This window comes from Hemiscyllium ocellatum, chromosome 6 (genome assembly GCF_020745735.1).
Source record: "Hemiscyllium ocellatum isolate sHemOce1 chromosome 6, sHemOce1.pat.X.cur, whole genome shotgun sequence".
Lineage (NCBI taxonomy): Eukaryota > Metazoa > Chordata > Chondrichthyes > Orectolobiformes > Hemiscylliidae > Hemiscyllium > Hemiscyllium ocellatum.
In genome coordinates, this window is record NC_083406.1 from 122,699,199 (window position 1) to 122,721,397 (window position 22,199).

At 42.9% G+C, this 22,199-nt stretch overlaps 2 protein-coding genes across 4 annotated transcripts in view; one reads left to right on the plus strand and one right to left on the minus strand.

The window, feature by feature from the left end:
* Positions 1–11,013, minus strand: part of lrrc51 (leucine rich repeat containing 51) — a 30,999-nt gene extending 19,986 nt beyond the window's left edge. Inside the window, exon 1 of the mRNA XM_060826918.1 lies at positions 10,815–11,013. Within this exon, the coding sequence (XP_060682901.1) occupies positions 10,815–10,903 (89 nt within the window). The 5' untranslated portion in view covers positions 10,904–11,013. The remainder of the gene's footprint in view (positions 1–10,814) is intronic.
* A 93-nt stretch (positions 11,014–11,106) lies between these two features.
* Positions 11,107–22,199, plus strand: part of numa1 (nuclear mitotic apparatus protein 1) — a 121,384-nt gene continuing 110,291 nt past the window's right edge. Inside the window, exons 1-2 of one of the 3 annotated variants that reach the window (XM_060826361.1) lie at positions 11,107–11,258; positions 21,636–21,658. The gene's annotated coding sequence lies outside the window, so the exon portion shown is untranslated. The other 2 variants (XM_060826360.1, XM_060826363.1) reach the window with 2 other exon arrangements.

The window sequence follows — 22,199 nt, forward strand, 5'->3', positions numbered from 1 at the left end:
GACTGTGTACTGGCTGGGCCACAGTCAGTGTGTTATTGTTGCTTTTGGTTTCTGTTTGTTTTTGGAGGAAACCTGATTCCTGAACTGGCTGAACCATATATCCAGTATGTCAACTGGCATTGGAAAAAACAAGCAACCAATGTGGTGAAGATTAATGGTAAGCCAGAGGATTAGGAAATCTTTAAAAGGTAACAGAGGATAACTAAAAAAAGTAATAAGGGGAGAGATGATGAAATATGAGGGTTAGCTAGCCAGTAACATAGAAGTAGATTGCAAGAGATTTTTTTGGATATCTAAAATGTCAGAAAGAGGCAAGAATGGACATTGGACCACTGGAAAAATAAGGCTGGAGAAGTAGTAACAGGGAACAAAATAAAATGGCAGAGAAACTGAATAGGCACTCTGCATTAGTCTTCATGGTGAAAGACACGAGTAGCATGCTAGAACTTCAAGACAATCGGGGGCAGAGGTAAGTATAATGGCTATCACTAAGGAGAAGGTGCTTAGGAAGCTGAAAGGTCTGAAGGTGGATAAATCACCCAGACCAGATGGACTGCACCCCAGAGTTCTGAAGGAGATATCTGAGGAGGTCGTAGAAGCACTGGTGGTGATCTTACAGGAATTATTGGAGTCAGGGAATGTCCCAGAGGACTAGAAAATGGCTAACATAAGACCCCTGTTTAATTTTTTTTCTTTCTTTTTAAATTTTTTTTTATTATCCTCCACACTACCGCTTAACTGCAGTAGTGCCTATTTTTTCCCCAGCACCCATGTTGAGTGTGCAGGTGTGAGACACAGTGAAAGACAACAGGTGTACAAATCTTTATTCAGTTTCCAGCACCGGGAAGAAAAGATACACCCAAGTGGCCAGTGACAAGCAGTGCTCTTCACATCAAAGGGCAATGCAACCCCTGTTTAATAAGTGATGGAGGCAGAAGACAGGAAATTATAGGCTGGTTAGGCTGATCTTGATTGTTGTTAAGATTTGAGAGTCCATTATTAAAGGAGGAGATTGCAAGATGCTTGGAAGTGCATGGTAAAACAGGGCTGCATGAGAAGGACTTGGACAGGCTAAGAAAGTGGGCAAAGAAGTGGCAGATGGAATACATGTGGGAAACTGTGAGGTTATGCACTTTGGTAGGAAGAATAGAGTGTAGACTATTTTCTAAATCCAGAAAGGCTTTGGAAATCTGAAGCACTAAGGGAATTTGGAGTCCAAGTTCAGGATTATTTTAAGGTTAACATGCAGATGTTACAAATGCAAATGTAATGTTAGCGTTCATTTCAAGAGGGCTGGAATACAAGAGCAGGGATGTACTCTTATGAGGTTGTATAAGGCTCCAGTCAGTCTGCATTTCTGTAAGCAGTTTTGAGCCCCGTATGGAGGGATATGCTGACAGGTTTTTGTTTGGAGGATTGGGGGGGGGGGGGGGGAGGGGAGGGGGTTGGTTTAGATTGTTTGGGGTGCAGAGGTAGTTTACAAGAATCATCCCAGGGATGAAGGGCTTGTTTTTTTTTCCGTGATCAAACAGACACTCCTGTTTTTTTCCCCCTCTTTTTACCCCCACACTACTGCCTAACTGCGGTAGTGCTTATTTTTCCCCAGCATCCATGTTGTGTGTGCAGGTGTGAGACACAGAGAAAGAATGAAGGGCTTGTTATGTGAGGAGTAGTTAATGATTACAGAGCACTAAGGTTGGAGCAAAAGCAGCTCGGTAATTTACAAGTAAGCCTATAAATTCAATGTGGTGCAGATTCAGGCAGAGTCTTTTCAGAATATTTCACTTGGAGCAGCAAGGGACACAGTAACCGGTAAGCCTATAAATTTCGTGTGGTGCAGATGAAGCAGGAACAACATGAGAATCTTCATTGCTGCTCATGTTGACGTTATAACTTTAGAAAGGTGAGGAAGTATCTGGATTGATGAGCATTTGGCACCTGACAAACTGGACAGGAAGTTTCTCCACAATACAGTGAAGAATAAGAATGTCTATACTGCACTTATCATCACAGGGTCTGCTGAGACAAAGCTACCAAAATGCACACCGTCCAGGCCGAAGTCACTGCAAGATAAAACTGCAAATAAATCAGTCCGATGATGAGGAATTGATACGGTTAAATCACATGACTGCTCCCAAAGTGGCTGCAATTAAGATAAAACTCCAGGTAAAACTCTTGGAGAAGATACTGAGGGACAAGATATATGCACATTTGGAAGAAAATGGACTAGTTACTGACAGGCAGCATGCGTGTGGGGAAGGTCATGTCTCATCAACCTGATTGAATTTTTGAAGGGGTGACAAAGATAATTGATGAGGGGGCTGTGGATGTTGTTTTATTTAGACTTTAGTAAGGCATTTGATAAAGTTCCACATAACAGATTGGTACAAAAACTAAAATCACATGGAATTCAAGGTGGGCTAGCTAGATACAAACCTGGCTTGGTCACAAAAGATGACCAAGCGGTAGAAGGGTGTTTTTCAGAATGGAGACTGGTAATATGGCATTTCACAGAGATGGGTCTTAGGTTCTCTGTTGTTTGTAGAGTATATAAATGATCTGGAGCAAAATATGGGTGGTCTGATTAGTAAGTTTGCCAATGATACAAAGATTGTAGAGTTGCTGATAATGCTGTCGATTGTGAAAGGATACAACAGATATAGATAGACTGGAGACTTGGCCACAGAAATGGCAAATGAGTTTAATCCAGACAAATGCAAGATGATGCATTATGGAGGATCAAATTTAGGTGTGAATTATAATGTAAAAGGTACAACCCTTAAGGACGTTAACATATAGACAGATCTGGGCATGCAGGTCCACAGTTCCCTCAAACTGGGAAAGCAGGTGGCCAAGGTGATTAAGTGGGCAAATGGCATGCTTGCCTTCATCAGCTGGGCATGGAGTACAAGAGTTGGTGAGCCATGTTGCAGCTATATAAAACCTTTGTTAGGCAACATTTGGAGTACTGTGCGCAGTTTTGGTCGCCACACTACCAGGAACACGTGGAAGCTTTGGAGAGAGTGCAGAGAAGGCTCTCAAGGATGTTGCCTGATCAAGGTTATTAGCTATGAGGAAAGGTTAAAAAGACTAGGATTGCTTTTTACTGGAAAGACAGCAGCTGAGAGGAGACCTCATAGAGGTTTACAGAATTACAAGGCATCAACAGGGTGGATAGTCTGAGGCTTTTTCTCAGGGTTGAAGTTTCAATTACAAGGGGGGCACAAGTTCAATGTGAGAGGGGGAATGTTCAAGGGAGATTGCGAGGGATGTTTTTCATGCAGAGAGTGGTAGGAGCCTGGAATGCACTGCCAGAATAGGTGGTACAGACAGGCACTTTGGTGACATTTAAGAGGCATCTGGATGACTACATGATCAGGGAGGGAGTAGAGGGATACAAAATGAATAAGGGCAGGTTTGTTTTTTAGTTTAGTTCAGGCATGATGATCAATACAGGCTTGGAGGGCCAAAGGGCCTGATCCAATGCTGCATTTCTCTTTTGTTCTTTATTCTCCTTTGTAAATGGCGACCCCCTTGACATGAAGTAGCCACAGGGATGGCTGCATTTATTGTTGGGGAACAAACCTTTAGGAACTCCAATGGGCATCTTGCCTTTAAGCTTGCAAGACTCCGAGGCAAGACACCAAGCCCTTACATATTATGTATGATTTTATTGTCACGTGTATTTTAAGGATACAATAAACTACAGTGAAAAGCTTTCATTTGTCACCATGATTCGGTGTCATTTTGAATTAAGGAAAAGAAAGATATAGCTTCAAGAGAGTCCATTATCCTGAGCCAGCTATCGCCATTAACATTACCTACACCACCATCCCTCCGTTGCTGTCTACACAAGGCCTAACCAATGTCAAAGTGGCTGATCCTCAGCTGCCATGTTTTGCCACTGGGTTGACAGTCCTCCGCTACCATCTCACCACCACCTGCACCAGACCAACCCAGGTCATTGTTAATTTCTCGTTGCTAGGCTCACCTTGATGTCGCTGTGATGCCTTTTCACCACTGCTTTGCCACCCCCAGTGCTAGATCCCACCAATGACAAAGATGCTGATCCTCAGGCGCTATATTTCACTGCTGGGCCTAGCTCGCCAACTTCACCCCCCGCTGATGTAGCAGTCACTAATTCTGATGCCAGGTCCAGTGTTCGCCTCTGGAAAAGTAAGAGCAAGCTCATTTGAAGTCCATGCCTGGCTTGCTCGAGGTCCACACTGGCTCTCGTGCCGCCAATGATGATTGAACTCTGGACAAAAGGCAAGTAAAGATATAGAGGGGAAAAAAAACACAAGAAAAGAAAAATGTGGGTGCTGCAGATGTGCTCCAGGTCAGGAGCCCTCCTCCAACACCACCTTGTAATTGAATTCAATTGTAACTGAATATTGGGATCATTGTAACCTTAGTTACGTACACGGGGCAGCAGGTAGTCCGACTCCCCTTGATAGTAGTGGAAGGGATAAGTCCCAGTTTCTTTCAGCAGGGACTGGCTACAAAAAATCTGCCTGGATTGGCAAAGTTTTAAAATGGGTCCTATCGATCTATATGAAGTGATTAGCAAGTATCCTGAAGCATTTGAAGAGGGCCTTGAGAAAATTAAAAGGCACCAGAGCCAAGATCTATGTAAATCCAGAGGCCTGACCTCAATACTTCAAGGCATAATCTTGAAGTATTGCCCTGTGCCCTATATGTGAAAGTAGAAGTAGAATTAGAACTTCTAGAAGAACAGGACTTAATTCACCCAGTCAAATTTGCTGAATGGGTCATGCCAGTAGTCCCAGTTGTAAAACCTGACAACTCAATGTGTCTATGTGGGGATTATGTTCCCACTTAGAACAGATATTCTATGCCACTTGTAAGAAAAGCTGCAGTGAGGGTCACATATTTTCTAAATTGAATATGAGCCACACTTACCTTCAACTGGGACTTGAGGGTTTATCTAGGAAGCACCTTACTATAAATACTCAAAGAACTGTATGTGTACACTGGCTTGATTTTTGGGGTATCTTTAGCTTGCGCCATCTTTCAATGGAAAATATCCTCCAAGGGATGCCCAGAGTGGCAGTCCATCTGCCTAATGTTTTAATCTCAGGAGCTAATGTAAAGAAACATGTGGATAGTTTGCAGGAGGTCTTAGTGTTTTTCTGAGGCTGATATCCAGCTAACAAGGGAAAAAATGTGTCCTCCAGGTAAAAGATCTAATGTACCTGAGGTACAGAGATGACATGGCTGAATTATACCATTGATGAGAAGGTGAAAACCATCAAAACCCTAGTTCCAAGAAACACAGTCAAAGTTTGTCTCAGATCTCAAACTACCAGGTGCAGATACATTAAGGAATTTCTGATGTCGGATCTCCAGTGATGGCAGTTATCTTTTATAAAAAATCAGATGGGTATCGGTCTGGAAAGATGATCTCCAAATAAAAAACATCAATGACCACCGGCAGGTAACTTCCTCAGAGATGATTTTTTAAAATTGTAAAGCCCTTTGCAATGATTCTTCAGTGTTCGTGGAAGAGATGTTCACCCACTTATTATACACCCTTGGCCAGATCAGGAAAGCTGAAAATGTGTTGCTGGACACACTTTCCTCATTCCTGAAGAAGGGCTTATGCCCGAAACGTCGAATTTCCTGTTCCTTGGATGCTGCCTGATCTACTGTGCTTTTCCAGCAACACATTTTCAGCTCTGATCTCCAGCATCTGCAGACCTCACTTTCTTCTCAGATCAGGAAAGCAACAGGAATGGGGCCATGTGTGAAAAGATGCAGGAGGTCCCCTCATCTCAGGAGCAAAGGGGAGCCCTCAGATTCAGAGCGAGGGATGTGAGGCCCATTGAGAACCAGTAATGAATTTTCCTGTGGTGCTCAATGAGTTCCTTTGGTAACAGGAAATGGTGTGCCCAGCTGGAATTCATCACCTGAGCCCTTGACAGAGTAGACCCAGTGGGGGATGGTTTAGTTCAGTTCGCAGGACAGCTAATTTGTGATGCAGAGCTATACCAACAGTGAGATTCCTTCTCAATCTCTCCCCTTGTCTGATTTGTGGTGACCCTCAAGTCAAACCAACATTAGTCATGTCTCTAATGAGAAAGCAGCTGTATTGTCTGATAAGACAAAGTAGACTCAGGCCCTCTTGTGGTGTCGCGGTAGTGTCCCTATCCATGAACTGCATGGCCTGGGTTCAAGTCCCACCTGCTCCAAAGTTATGTACTAACATCTCTCAACAGGTTGATTAGAAAAAGAGGTTTAGTCTACTGATTACTACCATTAAAATCACAGTGTAGCAAATTGAGTCTTTACAAGCAAAGCACAGTATGGGCAATGCAGCACACTCCAAAGGTGGGGTGGCAGGGGATGGTTTAGGCAGAACAGGAAAGGAGTAAGTCAAAATGAAGTAGGAGGGGGAAATAAAGTGCTGTTTTCCCACCTCTCTCTAAAGGCATCGAGAGGATAGATGGACACTGCATGCTTCTTCTCCAAGGACACCCGGGTATGACCCCAAACACAATGTGCTTTGCATGCATATTTCTAATTGCCTATATGGGTGATTTACTGGTAGCAGTAACAAAAAGAAAGTCTCCGTGATTTGGTAATGGGTAAGCTTTTTGGTTGTGAGAGATAACACTTCCAGATATATATATAGAAAAAAACAGACGGCCTGTAGAAATGTATCATAACATTTCTGAACAGAGTGATTAAAAAAACAGACCGAGAAAGGAAAAAAGGCAGACCAGTGCTTTGCTTGTAACAGGCTTTGCATGCAAAGGTCTAATTGGCTACACAGGTGATTTACTGGTGGTGGTTAATCATTAAAAATATTTTAAAAAGTGAACTGATTGTGGTGGGAAAGCCATTTGGTTGTGATTAAGAGGCTTTCTAGATATAAAAAAGTAAAGCAGAACCAAGTGGTGGTTATATAACAAAAAGAAAGTCACAACGATTTGGTAGATGGAAAGCCGCTCAATTGAGAGAGATAACAATTTTGGATATAGAAATGAAAAAAAACAGACCTGGGGGGGGATGGGGGACGGGGGACCGGTGGAGGGGAGTGGGGTGCTCTTGCGACATGTTGGGAGTATTGCTACCTCTGAACCAAGATTCCTTGGTTCTAATCCCACCTGCTGTAGTTGTGTGGCATATCGTTTCTGAAAAGATTTGTATAAAATATATAAAAGGAGATCCAGGGATGGATCTGCAGAACTATCTGTCCCTGGCTGGGACTAGTCTATGTATTCTAGGTGTAATGGCTCTATTTTGGTTCAAAAAAAAAATGATACACCTTTCCAGTCAGGCTTCCTGAGTAACGACACAAGGATATTGAAAGAAGTAGCTCCAGAGATAGTGGCACACTGGTTACAATCTTCCAAGAATGCTTTGAACCTGGAAAAGTCCCAGAGGATTGGAAATATAGCACCTTTATTTACAAAAAGACAAACATTTGTCAGTGAAAAATGTCAGAGTCTATTAGAAAAGGATGTAACAATAGAGAATTTAGAAATACATTGTATGAGAAAACAGAGTTAGCATGGTTTCATGAAGGGGAAGCCATGCCTGACAAATTTATTAGAATTCTTTGAGTAGGTAATAAAGCAGGACAGATAAAGGGAAAACAATGGATTTAATAGACTTCGATTTTCAGAAGCCATTTGATAAGGTACCACACATTAGGCTACTTAAGAGGTAGTTGGTGTTGGTATTTAGTATTGATAGAGAATTGTCTAATTAATAGAAAAGATATTGGGATATAGAGTCATAGAGGCATAAAGGGAACATTTTCAGACTGGCATTCAGTAACCAGTGGTTTGCCACAGGGATCAGTGCTGGAGTCACACTTATTTACAACATACATGAATGGTTTGGATGAGGAAAGACTTAAAAATCACACGTTATAGTCTAGCAGGTTTATTTGAAAGTACAAGTTTTGGAGCACCGCTCCTTGGTCGGTTGGCTACCTGATGAAGAAGCAGTGCTCCGAAAGCTATTGCTTCCAAGTAAACCTATTGGACTATAACCTGCTGTTGTGTTATTTTTCACTTTGTCCATGCAAATCCGACACCTCCACATCATGGATGAGGAAAGTAAATGTTCGATAGCCAAGATTTCAGATTACACAAAAAACAAGTGGTTATCAAATATGAAGAGAGATATAGACAGTATGAGAGATTGAGCATTAGAATAGATGATGTTCAATGACTGGTGCAGTCACAGTTCCCAAAAGAGCCTCTTTGTGCAGTAAAATCTCTACTGAACTTAAAAAAGCATCTTTCTATTTTAAACAGATTTTCCAGCACTTGGCCCATAGCTTTCTATTTTAAAGCTTTTCAATTGTTCATCTAAATTGTTCTTAAATGTCTGGAGGGTCCCTACCTCTACCATCCCACCACGCAGTGAATGCCAGATACCTATATAAAAATGATATACTACTGCCAATTATTATTATTACACTGTACAAGTCCGATTAAAAATATTGCCCGTTTCAAATTCCCTCGAGTATAAGATGAAAAGCTTTGGCGATATGTGCCTTTTCTTTTTCAGCAATACTGAAGTTCTGATTCCAACCTTGGATGATTGTGCACATTCCACACAGACATTCTCCCTGTGAATGTGAGGGTTTCCTCCAATTTCCTCCCACTGTCCAAAGATCTACAAGTTAGGTGGATTGGCCATGGGAAACATGGGGTTACAGGATAGGGTGGGTCCAAATGGGATGCTCTTCAGATGGTCAGGACCAAAAGGCCTCTAACTGCACTTAGGGATTCCGTGAATCTATATTAGAATTTGGATACAGAACTGGCTTGAAGGTAGAAGACAGAGGATAATGGTGGAGAGTTGCCACAAGGATCAGTGCTGGGTCCACTACTTTTCATCATTTATATAAATGATTTGGAATGTGAGCATAAGAGGTATAGTTAGTAAATTTGCAGATGACACCAAAATTGGAGGTATAATGGACAGCAAAGAAGATTAGCAGGTCAGGCAGCATCAAAGGAGAAGGAGAAGAAGGGCTTATGCCCGAAACGTCAATTCTCCTTTGATGCTGCCTGACCTGCTGCGCTTTTCCAGCAACACATTTTTAAGCTCTGATCCCCAGCATCTGCAGTCCTCACTTTCTCCTAGCAAAGAAGATTACCTCAGATTATAAACAGGATCTTGATCAGATGGGCAAGTGGGCTGAGGGGCAGATGAAGTTTAATTTAGATAAAAATGTGAGGTGCTGCATTTTGGAAAAGCAAATCAGAGCAGGACTTATACACTTAATGGTCAGGTCCTAGGGAGTGTTGCTGAACCAAGAGACCATGGAGTGTGGATTCATAGTTTCTTGGAAGTAGAGTCGCAGATGATAGTGAAAAAGGTGCTTGGTATGCTTTCCTTTATTGATCAGACCATTGGAGTAGGAGCTGGGAGGTCATGTTGTGGCTTTTCAGGACATCGGTTGGGCCACTTTTGGAATATTGCATGCAATCCTGGTTTCCTATCTATCGGAAGGATATTGTGAAACTTGAAAGGGTTCAGAAAAGATTTGCAAGGATGTTGCCAGGGTTAGAGGTTTTGAGCTAAATGGAGAGTTTGAGGCTGTTTTCCCTGGAGTGTTGGAGGTTGAGGGATGACCTTCTAGAGGTTTCTAAAATCACAAAGGGCACGGATAGGATAAATAGACAAGGTCTTTTCCTAGGGTGGGGGAGTCCAGCACTAGAAGGCATAAGTTTAGGATGAGAGGGGGAAAGATATAAAAGAGACTTAAGGGGCAACTTTTTCAAGCAGAATGTAGTGCATGTATGGAATGAGCTGCCAGAGAAAGTGGTGAAGATGGTACAATTACAACATTTAAAAGACATCTGGGTGGGTAAATGAGTAACAAGGGTTTAGAGGGATATGGGCCAAGTGCTGGCAAACGGGACTAGATTAGGATATCTGGTAGGCATGGATGAGTTGGACCGAAGGGTCTGCTTTCACGCTGTACATCTCTATGACTATGACTCTATAATGGTCAACGGAAATCAAATTGAATGAAACTGATTAACTCAACATGTAGTCTGGAAAGCTGTAAAACATCTTATAAAAAGTGAGATGTGTAAATGATATTGGATGGACCACTGTCCACTGCTCCCTCTCCATTTATTGCAATGCTTCAGTTCAACACCCTATCTTCCACCTGGCCACTCTACAGCCTGGAAGACTCAACGTTACTTCTCCAATTTCAAATAACCTTCCTCCCATCCCCAGACTCCCCTCCCAGCCCCTCTCCCTCCCTACCACCAACCCAATTCATCGACTAAACATGTCGCACCCTCCACTTGTCTTCACCAATCCCCAATTCACCACCCTACTCTGCCCTGCCACCTCCTTTATCTGCAGCTTCCCCCCACATCCACCCCAAGTCCTGAAGAAGGGTTACACCCGAAACATTGACTTCTGCATCTTCTGATATCGCCTGGTATGCTGTGTTCTTCCAGCCTCCTGCCTGTCTACTTGTGCCTCTTTTGGCATCATGGGGTTGCTAGGGGCAACAGGAGCGGCGGCCACGCGGGGCACACTGGGAATTGTAGTTTCCGGACTGGTAGCCACCAATGGATGAACCTGAGGAGGCACTACATCTCCCGGCGTGCCTTAGAACTACAGCGGCGACCCTGCTGTCACTTGACAAGAAAGTTGGGGAGAATGTAAACCCGAGAACCTTTTACAAAACCGTGCCTTTCCCCCGGCGCTGGAACTATCCGTGGTTCGTTCGCCACAGAAATGCGAAGGCAAGAAATAACTGACGGACGGACTACAAATCCCAGGGTGCCAAGACAGACGCTCACCCGCCGAGACCACGCGATGTCGAGGGTCGGGTGCTTTCCTCTTGTTCGTCCGTCACCCATTGACTTGTGTCGCTATCCACCGCCTCCATTTCTATCGATCTAGCCACTACTTATTACTGTATTCAGCGGCTACTGCTTTCGGTGGACGCACGACTTACTCCCGCCTGTTTTTGTTGTGCTAATGTCATTACACAGGCTTCCCACGGGTACCCGGATGACAGTGACGACACCACTTACCCGGATTTGGGGCGAGGCGGGAAGGAGATCCGCGGTACCCGGATGGGATTGATCACGTGTGCCCTCCTCCAACCCTGTCAGCCAATGGCGGCGCAGCGCGGGGAGGCGGGGCTCCTGTTTGAAAGGGTTGGGGCCCGGGAGGCCCAAGGAAATCAAGGCCGAGGATTCCGCGGCCTAGTCCGGGCTCGGTACGGCCGGCTATTGAGGGTAAGAGCCACGCGGAGTGTACGTCTGAGGTAAAGCGAAGGATTGAGGGTCGGGTAGAGGCCGTTCTACCCTTCAGGCCTGAGCCTGTCCCATTTTATGTGTAATGGAAGGCCTTTTCGTAAAGCAGGACGTCAGATGTCCTTCCCAAAAAGCCCGGTGTGAACCAGATGTATTTTAACTCCCGACAATCACCTTCTAACGGAGAATAGGGGGCTAAATGCTGCAAATCGGATGTTTGATGACGATGCGGATCCGAATGGCCAAAGGGCCTCATCCCGTGCTGTAAAATAAACTCCGGGAGGCTCAGTGGTTAGCACCGCTGCCTTTCAGCGCCAGGGACTGGGTTCGATTTCTACCTAGGGCGACATTCTCCCCGTGTCTGCATGGGTTTCCTCCCACGCTCCAAAAATGTGCAAGTTAGGTGACATGGCCCATGGTGTCAGGTACATTGGGGAAGGTGAGGGGAATGGGTCGGTGTGGCCTTGTTTCCATGCGATAGGGAATTTAATTTCAACAACTAGCTTTGTTTTTGTTATTGGAGGGATGTGCGCGTCACCGGCCAGGCCAGAGTTAATTGGTCAGACGTTAGTTAAGCCATCTAGCCCAGAACAGGTAAGGCTGGCGGATTTCGTTCCCTGAAAAACATTACTGAACCAGATGTTTTTCTTTCTGACTGACGCTTGACGGTGGTTAATTCCAGATTCCATCATCTGCCTCGACAGGTCTCCAGAACATTACACAGATCTTCAATAGTTCTAGCGAAAATGCCAATAGGCTATCGCTTCTCCTTAATTCCAGACTGTGTGCTTGCTTCAGCATCTATATCAAAAAGATGATTTTGTGATTTGAATTTACATTTCTGGTAACTGCTATGGTGGGATTTGATCCAATTTCCCCCAAAATTATCCTGGGCATTTGAGGTTCTTGGCAACTGACATAGGATCATGGAGATGTACAGCATGGAAACTGACCTTTCGGTCCAACTTGTCCATGCTGACCAGATATCCTAAATTAATCTAGTCCCATTTGCCAGTACTTAGTCCATATCCCCCTCAACCCTTCCTATTCGTATACCCATCCAGATGTCTTTTAAATGTTGCAATTGTACCAGCCTCCACCACTTCCTCTCGTAACTTATTCCATACATGCACCATCCTTTGCATGAAAAAGTTGCCCCTTCTGTCCCTTTTAAATCTTTTCCTCTCTCACCTTAAACCTATGTCCTTGAATTCTGGATTCCCCCACCCAAGGGGAAAGACCTTGTCTATTTACCCTATCCATGCTCCTCCTGATTTTATAAAACCTCTATAAGGTCACCCCTCAGCCTCCCAATGCTCCAGGGGTGACTATGAGGTTACCATTTCTCTGAAAATTTGTTTACATTTTCTGGATGTGAGGATAATGGCAAAGTCAATATTTGTTGCCCATCCCTAATTATTATTGAACTAATTGGCTAGTTTTGCCCATTTCAGCTATCCACATTGCTGTGTGTCTGGGATCACATATCTCCCAGACTGGATAAGGATGGTAGATTTTCTTACAACTCTGATTTGTAGTTCAGGTTCTGTATGTAGGTTTGCTCACTGAGGTGGAAGATTAGTTTTCAGATGTTTCGTCACCATACTAAGTAACATCATCAGTGAGCCTCCAGATGAAGCACTGGTGGCATGGCCTGCTTTCTATTTATGTGTTTAGTTTTCTTGTGTTAGCGATGTCATTTTCTGTGGTGACATCATTTCCTGTGGTGTAGATATAATACCCTTTACTGTCATAAAATTCACTAAAGTGGAGGAAAAACGATAACTAACTGCCATTCCTAGATGTCACAGTAGAGCAAACAGCCAATGGAGAACCTCAAACCAGCTTCTACAGGAAAACAACACAAACAGACCAAATACTTAACTACAGAACCAATCATCCCAACACCTACAAATGAAGCTGCATTAGAACATTATTTCAACAAGCCACCACACACTGCAGCACAGAGGAACTATGCAGAGTAGAGGAAAATCACCTATACAATGTATTCAAAAAGAACAGCAACAAACCCCAACAAGCAGACAAAACACTTCCAGGAACCCTAGCCACTTCTTTCCCCGCCCCCTCCACCTCAAAGACATCTCTGAAATAACTGCCAGACCTCTTGGCATCATGGTAGCCCACAAAACCACCAACACACTAAAACAGGAGCTAATGAACTTGAAAGACCCAATACAGACAACAAGCAAAACTTTTGTCATTTACAAAATACCTTGCAAGAACTGTAACAAACACTACAGTGGACAAACAGGAAAAAAAGCTAGCCACCAGGATACATGAACAAAAAGACATGACCCGCACTTGCTATTATCCTTACATACAGATAAGGATGGATACCACTTTGACTGGGATGACACATCCATCCTAGGACAAGCCAAACAGAGACATGCATGAGAATTCCTAGAAATATGGCATTTCAACTACGGCTCTATCAACAAACACATTGACTTAGAACATAGAAAAGTACAACACAGAACAGGCCCTTCAGCCCACGATGTTGTGCCGATCACTGATCCTCATGTATACGCCCTCAAATTTCTGTGACCATATGCATGTCCAGTAGTTTCTTAAATGTCCCCAATGACCTTGCTTCCACAACTACTGCTGGCAACGCATTCCATGCTCTCTCAACTCTCTGTGTAAAGAACCCGCCTCTGACATCCCCTCTATACTTTCCTCCAACCAACTTAAAAGTATGACCCCTCGTGTTAGCCATTTCTGCCCTGGGAAATAGTCTCTGGCTATCGACTCTATCTATGCCTCTCGTTATCTTGTATATCTCAATTAGGTCCCCTCTCCTCCTCCTTTTCTCCAATGAAAAAAGTCCGAGCTCAGTCAACCTCTCTTCGTAAGATAAGCCCTCCATTCCAGGCAGCATCCTGGTAAACCTCCTCTGAACCCTCTCCAAAACATCCACATCTTTCCTATAATAGGGCAACCAGAACTGGACGCAGTATTCCAAGTGTGGTCTAACTAAAGTTTTATAGAGCTGCAACAAATTCTCACGACTCTTAAACTCAATCCCCCCTGTTAATGAAAGCCAAAAACACCATATGCTTTCTTAACAACCCTGTCCACTTGGGTGGCCATTTTAAGGGATCTCTGTACCTGCACACCAAGATTCCTCCACACTGCCAAGAATCCTATCCTTTCAAATTCGACCTTCCAAAGTGCATCACCTCACATTTATCCAGGTTGAACTCCATCTGCCACCTCTCAGCCCATCTCTGCATCCTGTCAATGTCAAGCTGCAACCTACAACAGCCCTCTATACTGTCAACGACACCTCCAACCTTTGTGTCGTCTGCAAACTTGCTGACCCATCCTTCAATCCCTTCATCCAAGTCATTAATAAAAATGACAAACAGTAGAGGCCCAAGGACAGAGCCCTGTGGAACACCACTCACCACTGACTTCCAGGCAGAATATTTTCTTCTACTACCACTCGCTGTCTTCTGTTGGCCAGCCAATTCTGTACCAAACAGCTGAGTTCTCCTGTATCCCATTCCTCCTGACCTTCTGAATGAGCCTTATGGGGAACCTTATCAAATGCCTTGCTGAAGTCCATATACATCACATCCACAGCTCAACCCTCATCAACTTTTCTGGTCACATCCTCAAAGAGCTCGATAAGGTTTGTGAGGCATGACCTGCCCCTCACAAAGCCACATTGACTGCATTTAATCAAGCCATGCTCTTCCAGATGGTTATAAATCCTATCCCTCAGAACCCTTTCTAATACCTTGCAGACGACAGACGTAATTGCTGGGGATTTCCCTATTTCCTTTCTTGAAGAGAGGAATTACATTTGCCTCTCTCCAGTCCTCAGGTACGACTCCAGTGGAGAGCGAGGATGCAAAGATCTTCGCAAGTGGTGAAGCAATTGCATTTCTCATTTCCCAAAGCAGCCGAGGACAAATCTGGTCTGGGCCTGGTGACTTGTCAATCTTAATGTTTGACAAAATTTTCAGCACATCAGCTTCCTCTATCTCTGTCCATTCCAGCATGCACACCTGCTCTTCAAAGGTTTCATTCACTACAAAGTTCGTTTCTTTCGTAAAGACAGAAGCAAAAATCTCATTTAGGGCTTCCCCTACCACCTCAGTCTCCCCACACAAATTCCCTATGCTATCCCTGATCGGCCCTACTCTTTTTTTGACCATTCTCTTATTCCTCACGTAAGTGTAAAATGCCTTTGTGATCCCCCTAATCTGTTCTGCCAAGCCTTTCTCGTGCCCCCTCCTGGCTCTCCTCAGACCATTTTTGAGCTCCTTCCTCGCCTGCCTGTAATCCTCTAGAGCTGAGCTTGATCCTAGCTTCCTCCACCTTATGTAAGCTACCTTTTTCCTTTTGATGAAAAGCTCCACCGCTTTCGTCATCCAAGGTTCCTTTATCTTACCACTTCTTGCTTGTCTCAGAGGGACATATTTATTCATCACTTGCAACAACTGTTCCTTTAACAGTCTCCACATGTCTATAGTGCCTTTACCATGGAACAATTGTTCCCAATCCATGCTTCCTAACTCATGTCTAATCGCATCATAGTTTCCTCTTCCCCAATTAAATATCCTCCCGTTTTGCCTAATCCTCTCCTTCTCCATAGCTATGTAGAATGTGAGGCAGTTGTGGTCACTATCACCAAAATGCTCTCCCACCACAAGATCTGATACCTGCCCCGGCTCGTTTCCGAGCACCAAGTTTAGAATGGCCTCTCCCCTCCTCGGCCTGTCAGTGTACTGAGTTAGGAAACCCTCCTGAGCACACCTTACAAAAACAGCTTCATTCAAATCTTCTTGGATTCCATTAATCACCCCTGAGAAATAGAACGGGAAAAATGTCACCAGCCCAAGGAAACCTAAACACAAATAGAAAGTGGGTCATGCCACCAGTGCTTCATCTGCATGCTCACTGATTTGATGTTACGGTCCTGAGTGACAGGCCCCAACCTAATTGATTCTAAGTGGGATATCCCCAAATAGTAATGCTTCTGGTGAGGAGGGATGAACTCTCTCCCCTTCTTAATTCGACTTCTCTGCATTGGTTACAACAGGCTTAATTTAGAAAGGGTGCCTTCCTCATGGATTCCTTTTCCCAATCCAAATATTTGAAAGGAACTAAATATTAGCTACTAAACATGAGGAAAGATACTAAAAATATGACACAAGTACACATTGTAAATGTGAATTAAGGATAAAGGTAACAATGGGAAATGGATATGAGTAAGTCTCATGCGGTTTTGTGAAAAACATATAGTGGATTTGCTGCAGCTATTTCGATTTGATGAAGAGTGCAGGAGGGCATGCCAGGAGCAGTACCAGGCATACCTAAATGAGATGCCAACTTGAAGCAACAACACAGGACTACTTTGTACCAAACAGCATAAGTAGCAAATGGATAGACAGGATTAAACAATTTCACAACCAATGATTCAGATCGAAACTCTGCAGTTCTGCCAAATTCAGTTGTGCATGGTGATGGACAATTAAATAACCCAATGGAGGAGCAGGTTCCATGAATATCTCTATCCTTGGTGATGGGAGACCCCAATATATCAGTGCAAAACATAAGCCTGAAGATGTTGCATTAGAAGTGTCAAATGGATCATCCATCATTGCCTCCTTCTGAGGTCCTCAAAGTCATGGTAGCCAATTCCATAGCATCACATGATATCAAGTGGCTGAAGGCAGTGTATACTGTAAAGGTTATAGTCTAGACAATGGTATGGCAATAAAGAGGTCATACAGCCATCACTTCTGAAGATGTGTGTTGCAAAACTAGCCAAGCTGTTTCAATACGGTTACAAATTTAGCATTCACCCAAAATGTGTAAATTGCCCCAAGTTTGTCTGATTCTGAAAAATCTCAATCCATCTCCTCCCAAGCATCAGCAAAGTGATGGAAAGTGTCGTTAACAGTGTCATAAGCAGCTTGATTACTTATCATCTGCCCACTAATGCCAAATTTGAGTTCCAAAGGCCAATCCGCTACTGATCTCATTGTAGCTTTGGTTCAAATGTGACAAAAGATTTGAATTCCTGAGGTGAGGTGAGAGTCTCTGTCAAAGTTGCAATTATGGTACTCTATCTCTGAGATAATGGGGATGGACAAAAAAAAATCCGTTGGTTGGAGTCACACTGAACAAATAAGATGATGATTGTGGTTGTTGGAGGACAGTCATCCCAACCCAGGAAATCAGTGCAGGAGTTCCTCATGGTAGTGGCCTTGGTTCAACCATCTTCATTTGCTTCATTAATGCCTCCCCCCATTCGCGGGGTCAGAAGTGGGATCTTTACTTGAAGCAGGAACATTCGTGCAACAGAAGTGCCAGGTAACAACAAGGGAATCTAACCACTTGCAAGTTCTCTTCCAAGCCGTTTACCATCCTGAGTTGGAAATATATCCTTCAGTAATGCTGGGTGAGAATCCTGGAGTTCCTTCCCGAGCAGCGTTGTTGGATACCTATGCTAAATGGACTGCAGTGGTTTAAGAAGGCAGCTCACCACTACCTTTTTCAATGGCAGCTAGGGATTGGAACTTGTGTCCCAAGAAAGAGTGATTTTTTTTTAAAATGGTAATTCTGACATTGGTAGTGAAGCAGTAGATTTCAGCATTTTTGGCTGTACAGTTTGGCCTGTTTCCTTTTGCAGTGGTGACTTATCTGACTGGCTGGGTTTCTAGCACTAGAATGACATTTTCTTTTTACCTGCAGTGCAAGGTGTGCAATATGTTCAGATCATGACAGGTGCTATTGTTGGACAAGTCAGATCCCAGACAGAAATCTGGCTTGATGGATCAAAATTAATGAAAGTTATGATTTTAGTAAAATGTCTCTGACCAGAGTGTAAGCACACAATGCTGTAGATTTTGCTTCTACAATGAAACCAAAGTTTAACAAAAGAAATGAAGATAAAATAGAATGACCATACCATTTAGTTATAATACAAATTCAAATACTTTAAACAGTCAGTAAAAGTATAATACCAAAACCTTCCTTCAAATCTAAAAAGACAAAACAGCTTTTGTGTAGAACCTGAAACATATCCCTTGTACAGTACCCGAATACATCCTTGTACAATATTCACACCAGAGTCCCTGTGTCTGACACTTTAGTGGATTTAAGTCACTTGTGACTTCAACTGTTAGAACAGTGAACAGATTTTTTTTTCTGCAGCTATTATATACCTGATCTTAAGCATATTGAGCCTTAAGTAACCTCTAATGTTAGTCTGTGACTAACATTAACCCTTCAATTTTCAGGTAACCTAGTTCACTATGTATCTTTCCCTTCTCAGGAACTGACCTCCTTAGGTCAGTGACCACAACTGCCTCACATTTACCGTAGCCATGGAGAGGGAAAGGAGCAGTTACCAAGGGAAAATATTTAATTGGAGAAAAGGAAATTATGACACAATCGTACAGGAGTTGGGAGCAATTGTTCCACAGAAAGGGCACAACAGACATGTGGAGACTGTTTCAGGAGCAGTTGTTACGAGTGATGCATAAATGTATTCCTCTGAGATAGGTAAGAAGGGGTAAGATTAAGGAGCCTTGGATAACAAGAACAGAGGAGTTTCTTGTCAAAAGGAAGAAGGCAGCTTACCTAAGGTGGAGGAAGCAAGGATCTAGCACAGCTTTACAGGATTACAGGCTTACGAGAAAAGAGTTCCAAAACGGACTGAGGAGAGCCAGGAGGAGGCACAAAAAAGGCTTGGCAGGAAAGATTAGGGAGAACCCAAAGGCATTTTACTCATACGTGAGGAATAAGAGAATGATCAGGGAGAGGGTAGGGCCGGTCAGTGATAGCGTGGGGAACTTGTGTGTGGAGTCTGAGCAAATAGAGGAAGCCGTAAATGAGTATTTTGCTTCGGTTTCACTAAAGAGAGGGACCTTGTTGTGAATGAGAACATTGAGGAGCTGGGAAACAGGCTTGAACACATCAAGATTGATGAAGTTGTTGTGCTGGAAATTTTGGCAAACATTAAAATTGATAAGTCCCCAGGGCCAGACCACATTTATCCTAGGTTGCTCTAGGAAGCGAGAAAGGAGGTTGCTAAGCCGTTGGCAAAGATCTTTGCTTGCTCACTCTCCACGGGAGTCGTACCGGAGGATTGGAGAGAGGTGAATGTTGTTCCTCTTTTCAGGAAGGGTAATAGGGAAATCCCTGGCAATTACAGACCCATCAGTCTTACGTCTGTGGTCTGGAAAGGTTCAGGAAAGAATTCTGAAGGATAGACTTTATGACTATTTGGAAAAGCATAGCGTGATTAAAGGCAATCAGCATGGCTTTGTAAGGGGCAGGTCACGCCTCACAAATCTTATTGAGTTATTTGAGGAGGTGATTGGTCGAGTGGTGGATGTGGTGTATATGGACTTCAGCAAGGCATTTGATAAGGTTCCCCATGGTAGGCTCATTCATAAAGTCAGGAGGTATGGGATACAGGGGGATTTGGCTAACTGGATTCAGAATTGGTTGGCTGACAGAAGGCAGTGAGTGGTTGTAGATGGAAAGTATTCTGCCTGGAGGTCAGTGGTGAATGGTAACCCGCAGGGCTCTGTTCTTGGGCCTCTGCTCTTTGCAGTTTTTATGAATGACTTGGATGAGGAAGTTGAGGGATGGGTTAGTAAATTTGCCAATGACACAAAGCTTGGAGTTGCCGTTGATAATACCGAGGGTTATTGCAGGCTACAGTGTGACATAGACAGAATGCAGAGCTGGGCTGAGAAATGGCAGATGGAGTTCAACCTGGATAAATGCGAAGTAATGCAACTTGGAAGGTCAAACTTGAATGCTGAATATAGATTAAAGACAGGCTTCTTGGTAATGTGGAGGAACAAAGGGATCTTGGTGTTCAAGTGCATAGATCGCTCAAAGTTGCCACACAAGTAGGTTGTTAAGAAAGTATATGGTATTTTGGCTTGGGGGGGGGGGGTCGAGTTTAAGAGCCGCGAGGTTTTGCTGCAGCTTTACAAGTCCCTGGTGAGACTTTTATTTTATTTTAGATTAGGAATAATCCTTGGCACAATGTTGTGGGCCAAAGGGCCTGTTCTGTGCTGTACCTTTCTATATTTTATATTTTAACACTCATCTACATAGGACTACTCGAAAACTCAAAGTAAAGTTGAAACCAAAAAGTCTCCCTTTCAAAGTAATGTTCCCCACAAATGTTAAAAGAAATCATGTTCCAGAAGTTTCTGACAATTCCTGAGGTCCTATTAATTATTTGATAGGGTCACAAAGCAAAATAAACAAAAATCCATTAGTCATACATATGAACCCATTCACTCTAAGGTTAGATCTCAAAAACTGTTCAAAAAGGAATTGTGATGGCTACAGAAATGTTTGAAGGTTAGTACCAAACAACCATGTCTCTCTCAATCCAATAATTCAAGAACAGGGACTTGCTGTAACTTATAAACTGAGAGATTTATGTAAATTACAAAGAGCTGTCTTCAAAGTGTAACCTTCTTAAAACACTAATCCAATTACATCTCACCAACTAACATACAAATCAAGGTCACAGTTAGTAGTTTGGACATAAGATGTCAATGCTGAAATGGTAGTCAGCCCTTTGTTATCTCGAGCTGAAGCTTCTTGATGCAGTACATGGTATGTGATTACAAAAGGCTTTGCCAGACTGCCACCAAATTTGCATCCATTATCATGTTTTGGATGTATGACCTCTTTTAAATTAAGAGTTCAAGATACCTAGCATTACAATCCATTGCTATGAAAAAATGAGTCAATGGGAGTTGAATTTGATTATATTGGAGTTGGGAAGTACCAGAATCTATTTAAGATCTTTAAGGTAGTGACAAAGTTGAAGACTGAAAATATGTCTTTTGACTCTCCCCAGGAATAGTAAGTGAAGAAGCATTGGATAAAGCTGAGATGATATGTTATATACGAGAGAATTCAGTTGCTGAGAGAACCATAGGGAGTTGAAGGTGGCTCACCACCATCATAAAGGCTGATAGTGGCAATAAGTGCTGATCTTGCCAGTGACCTTCATTTATCAAAAAAGATTTATGAGAGGATTTGATGAAAATTGATGTGTGAATGAATTTCAGGAGTGAACTGAATTGTCTGGCTTTCATAAACCTGGGCTATGCAGATGATCTTCATGCGCCTCTTCACTGAATTTCGTCCTTGGGATCCTTGCTTTTTGTTTGTGCATTGTCCACAGTTCAGGCCTTTGTATGCCATGAAATCCCAGTCTGCCAAACACCGTACAAAAAAAACCTACAAATACTCCATATACTTAGCAAGTCAGATGTACAACTGGATGTTCTGCTGAAAGGCCATTGTGCTTAAATATTAATTCTATTTTTCTCTCCACAGGTGGTACCTGATCTGCTGAACAGGTCCTGCACTTTTTTTAAATTACCTTTTGAACATGTACGTCATTAGTTTACAACACCAAGTTAGGTAGGAAAAATCTGTTGTGAAGATAAGTACAGCTAAGTTGAGTGAATTGGCAAAAATCTGGCAGATGGTGAACAATGTAGGAAAATGTGAAATTGTTCACTTTGGCTGAAAGCATACAAAAAAAGAGAATTACGTAAATGGAGAGACTTCTGCAAAATTCTGAGATACAGAGGAATTTTGTTTTTCTAGTATACTAGTTACTAAAAGTTAATATGTGGATGAATTCATGAAGATTAATGAAATACCATTTTTGATCACAAGATTGTAAAACTAAGAATTTTGTACTTCAGTTACACAGGGCCTTGGTGACACCACATCTTTAGTACAGTGTACAGTTTTGGAATCCTTATTCAAGGAAGGATGTAAATGCATTGAAGGTGATTTAGTAGAGATTTTCAAGATTGATAATTGGAATGAATAGGTTGCCTTTTAAAAATGGGTGAACAGGCTGGGCTTGCTTCCATTGGAATTTATAAA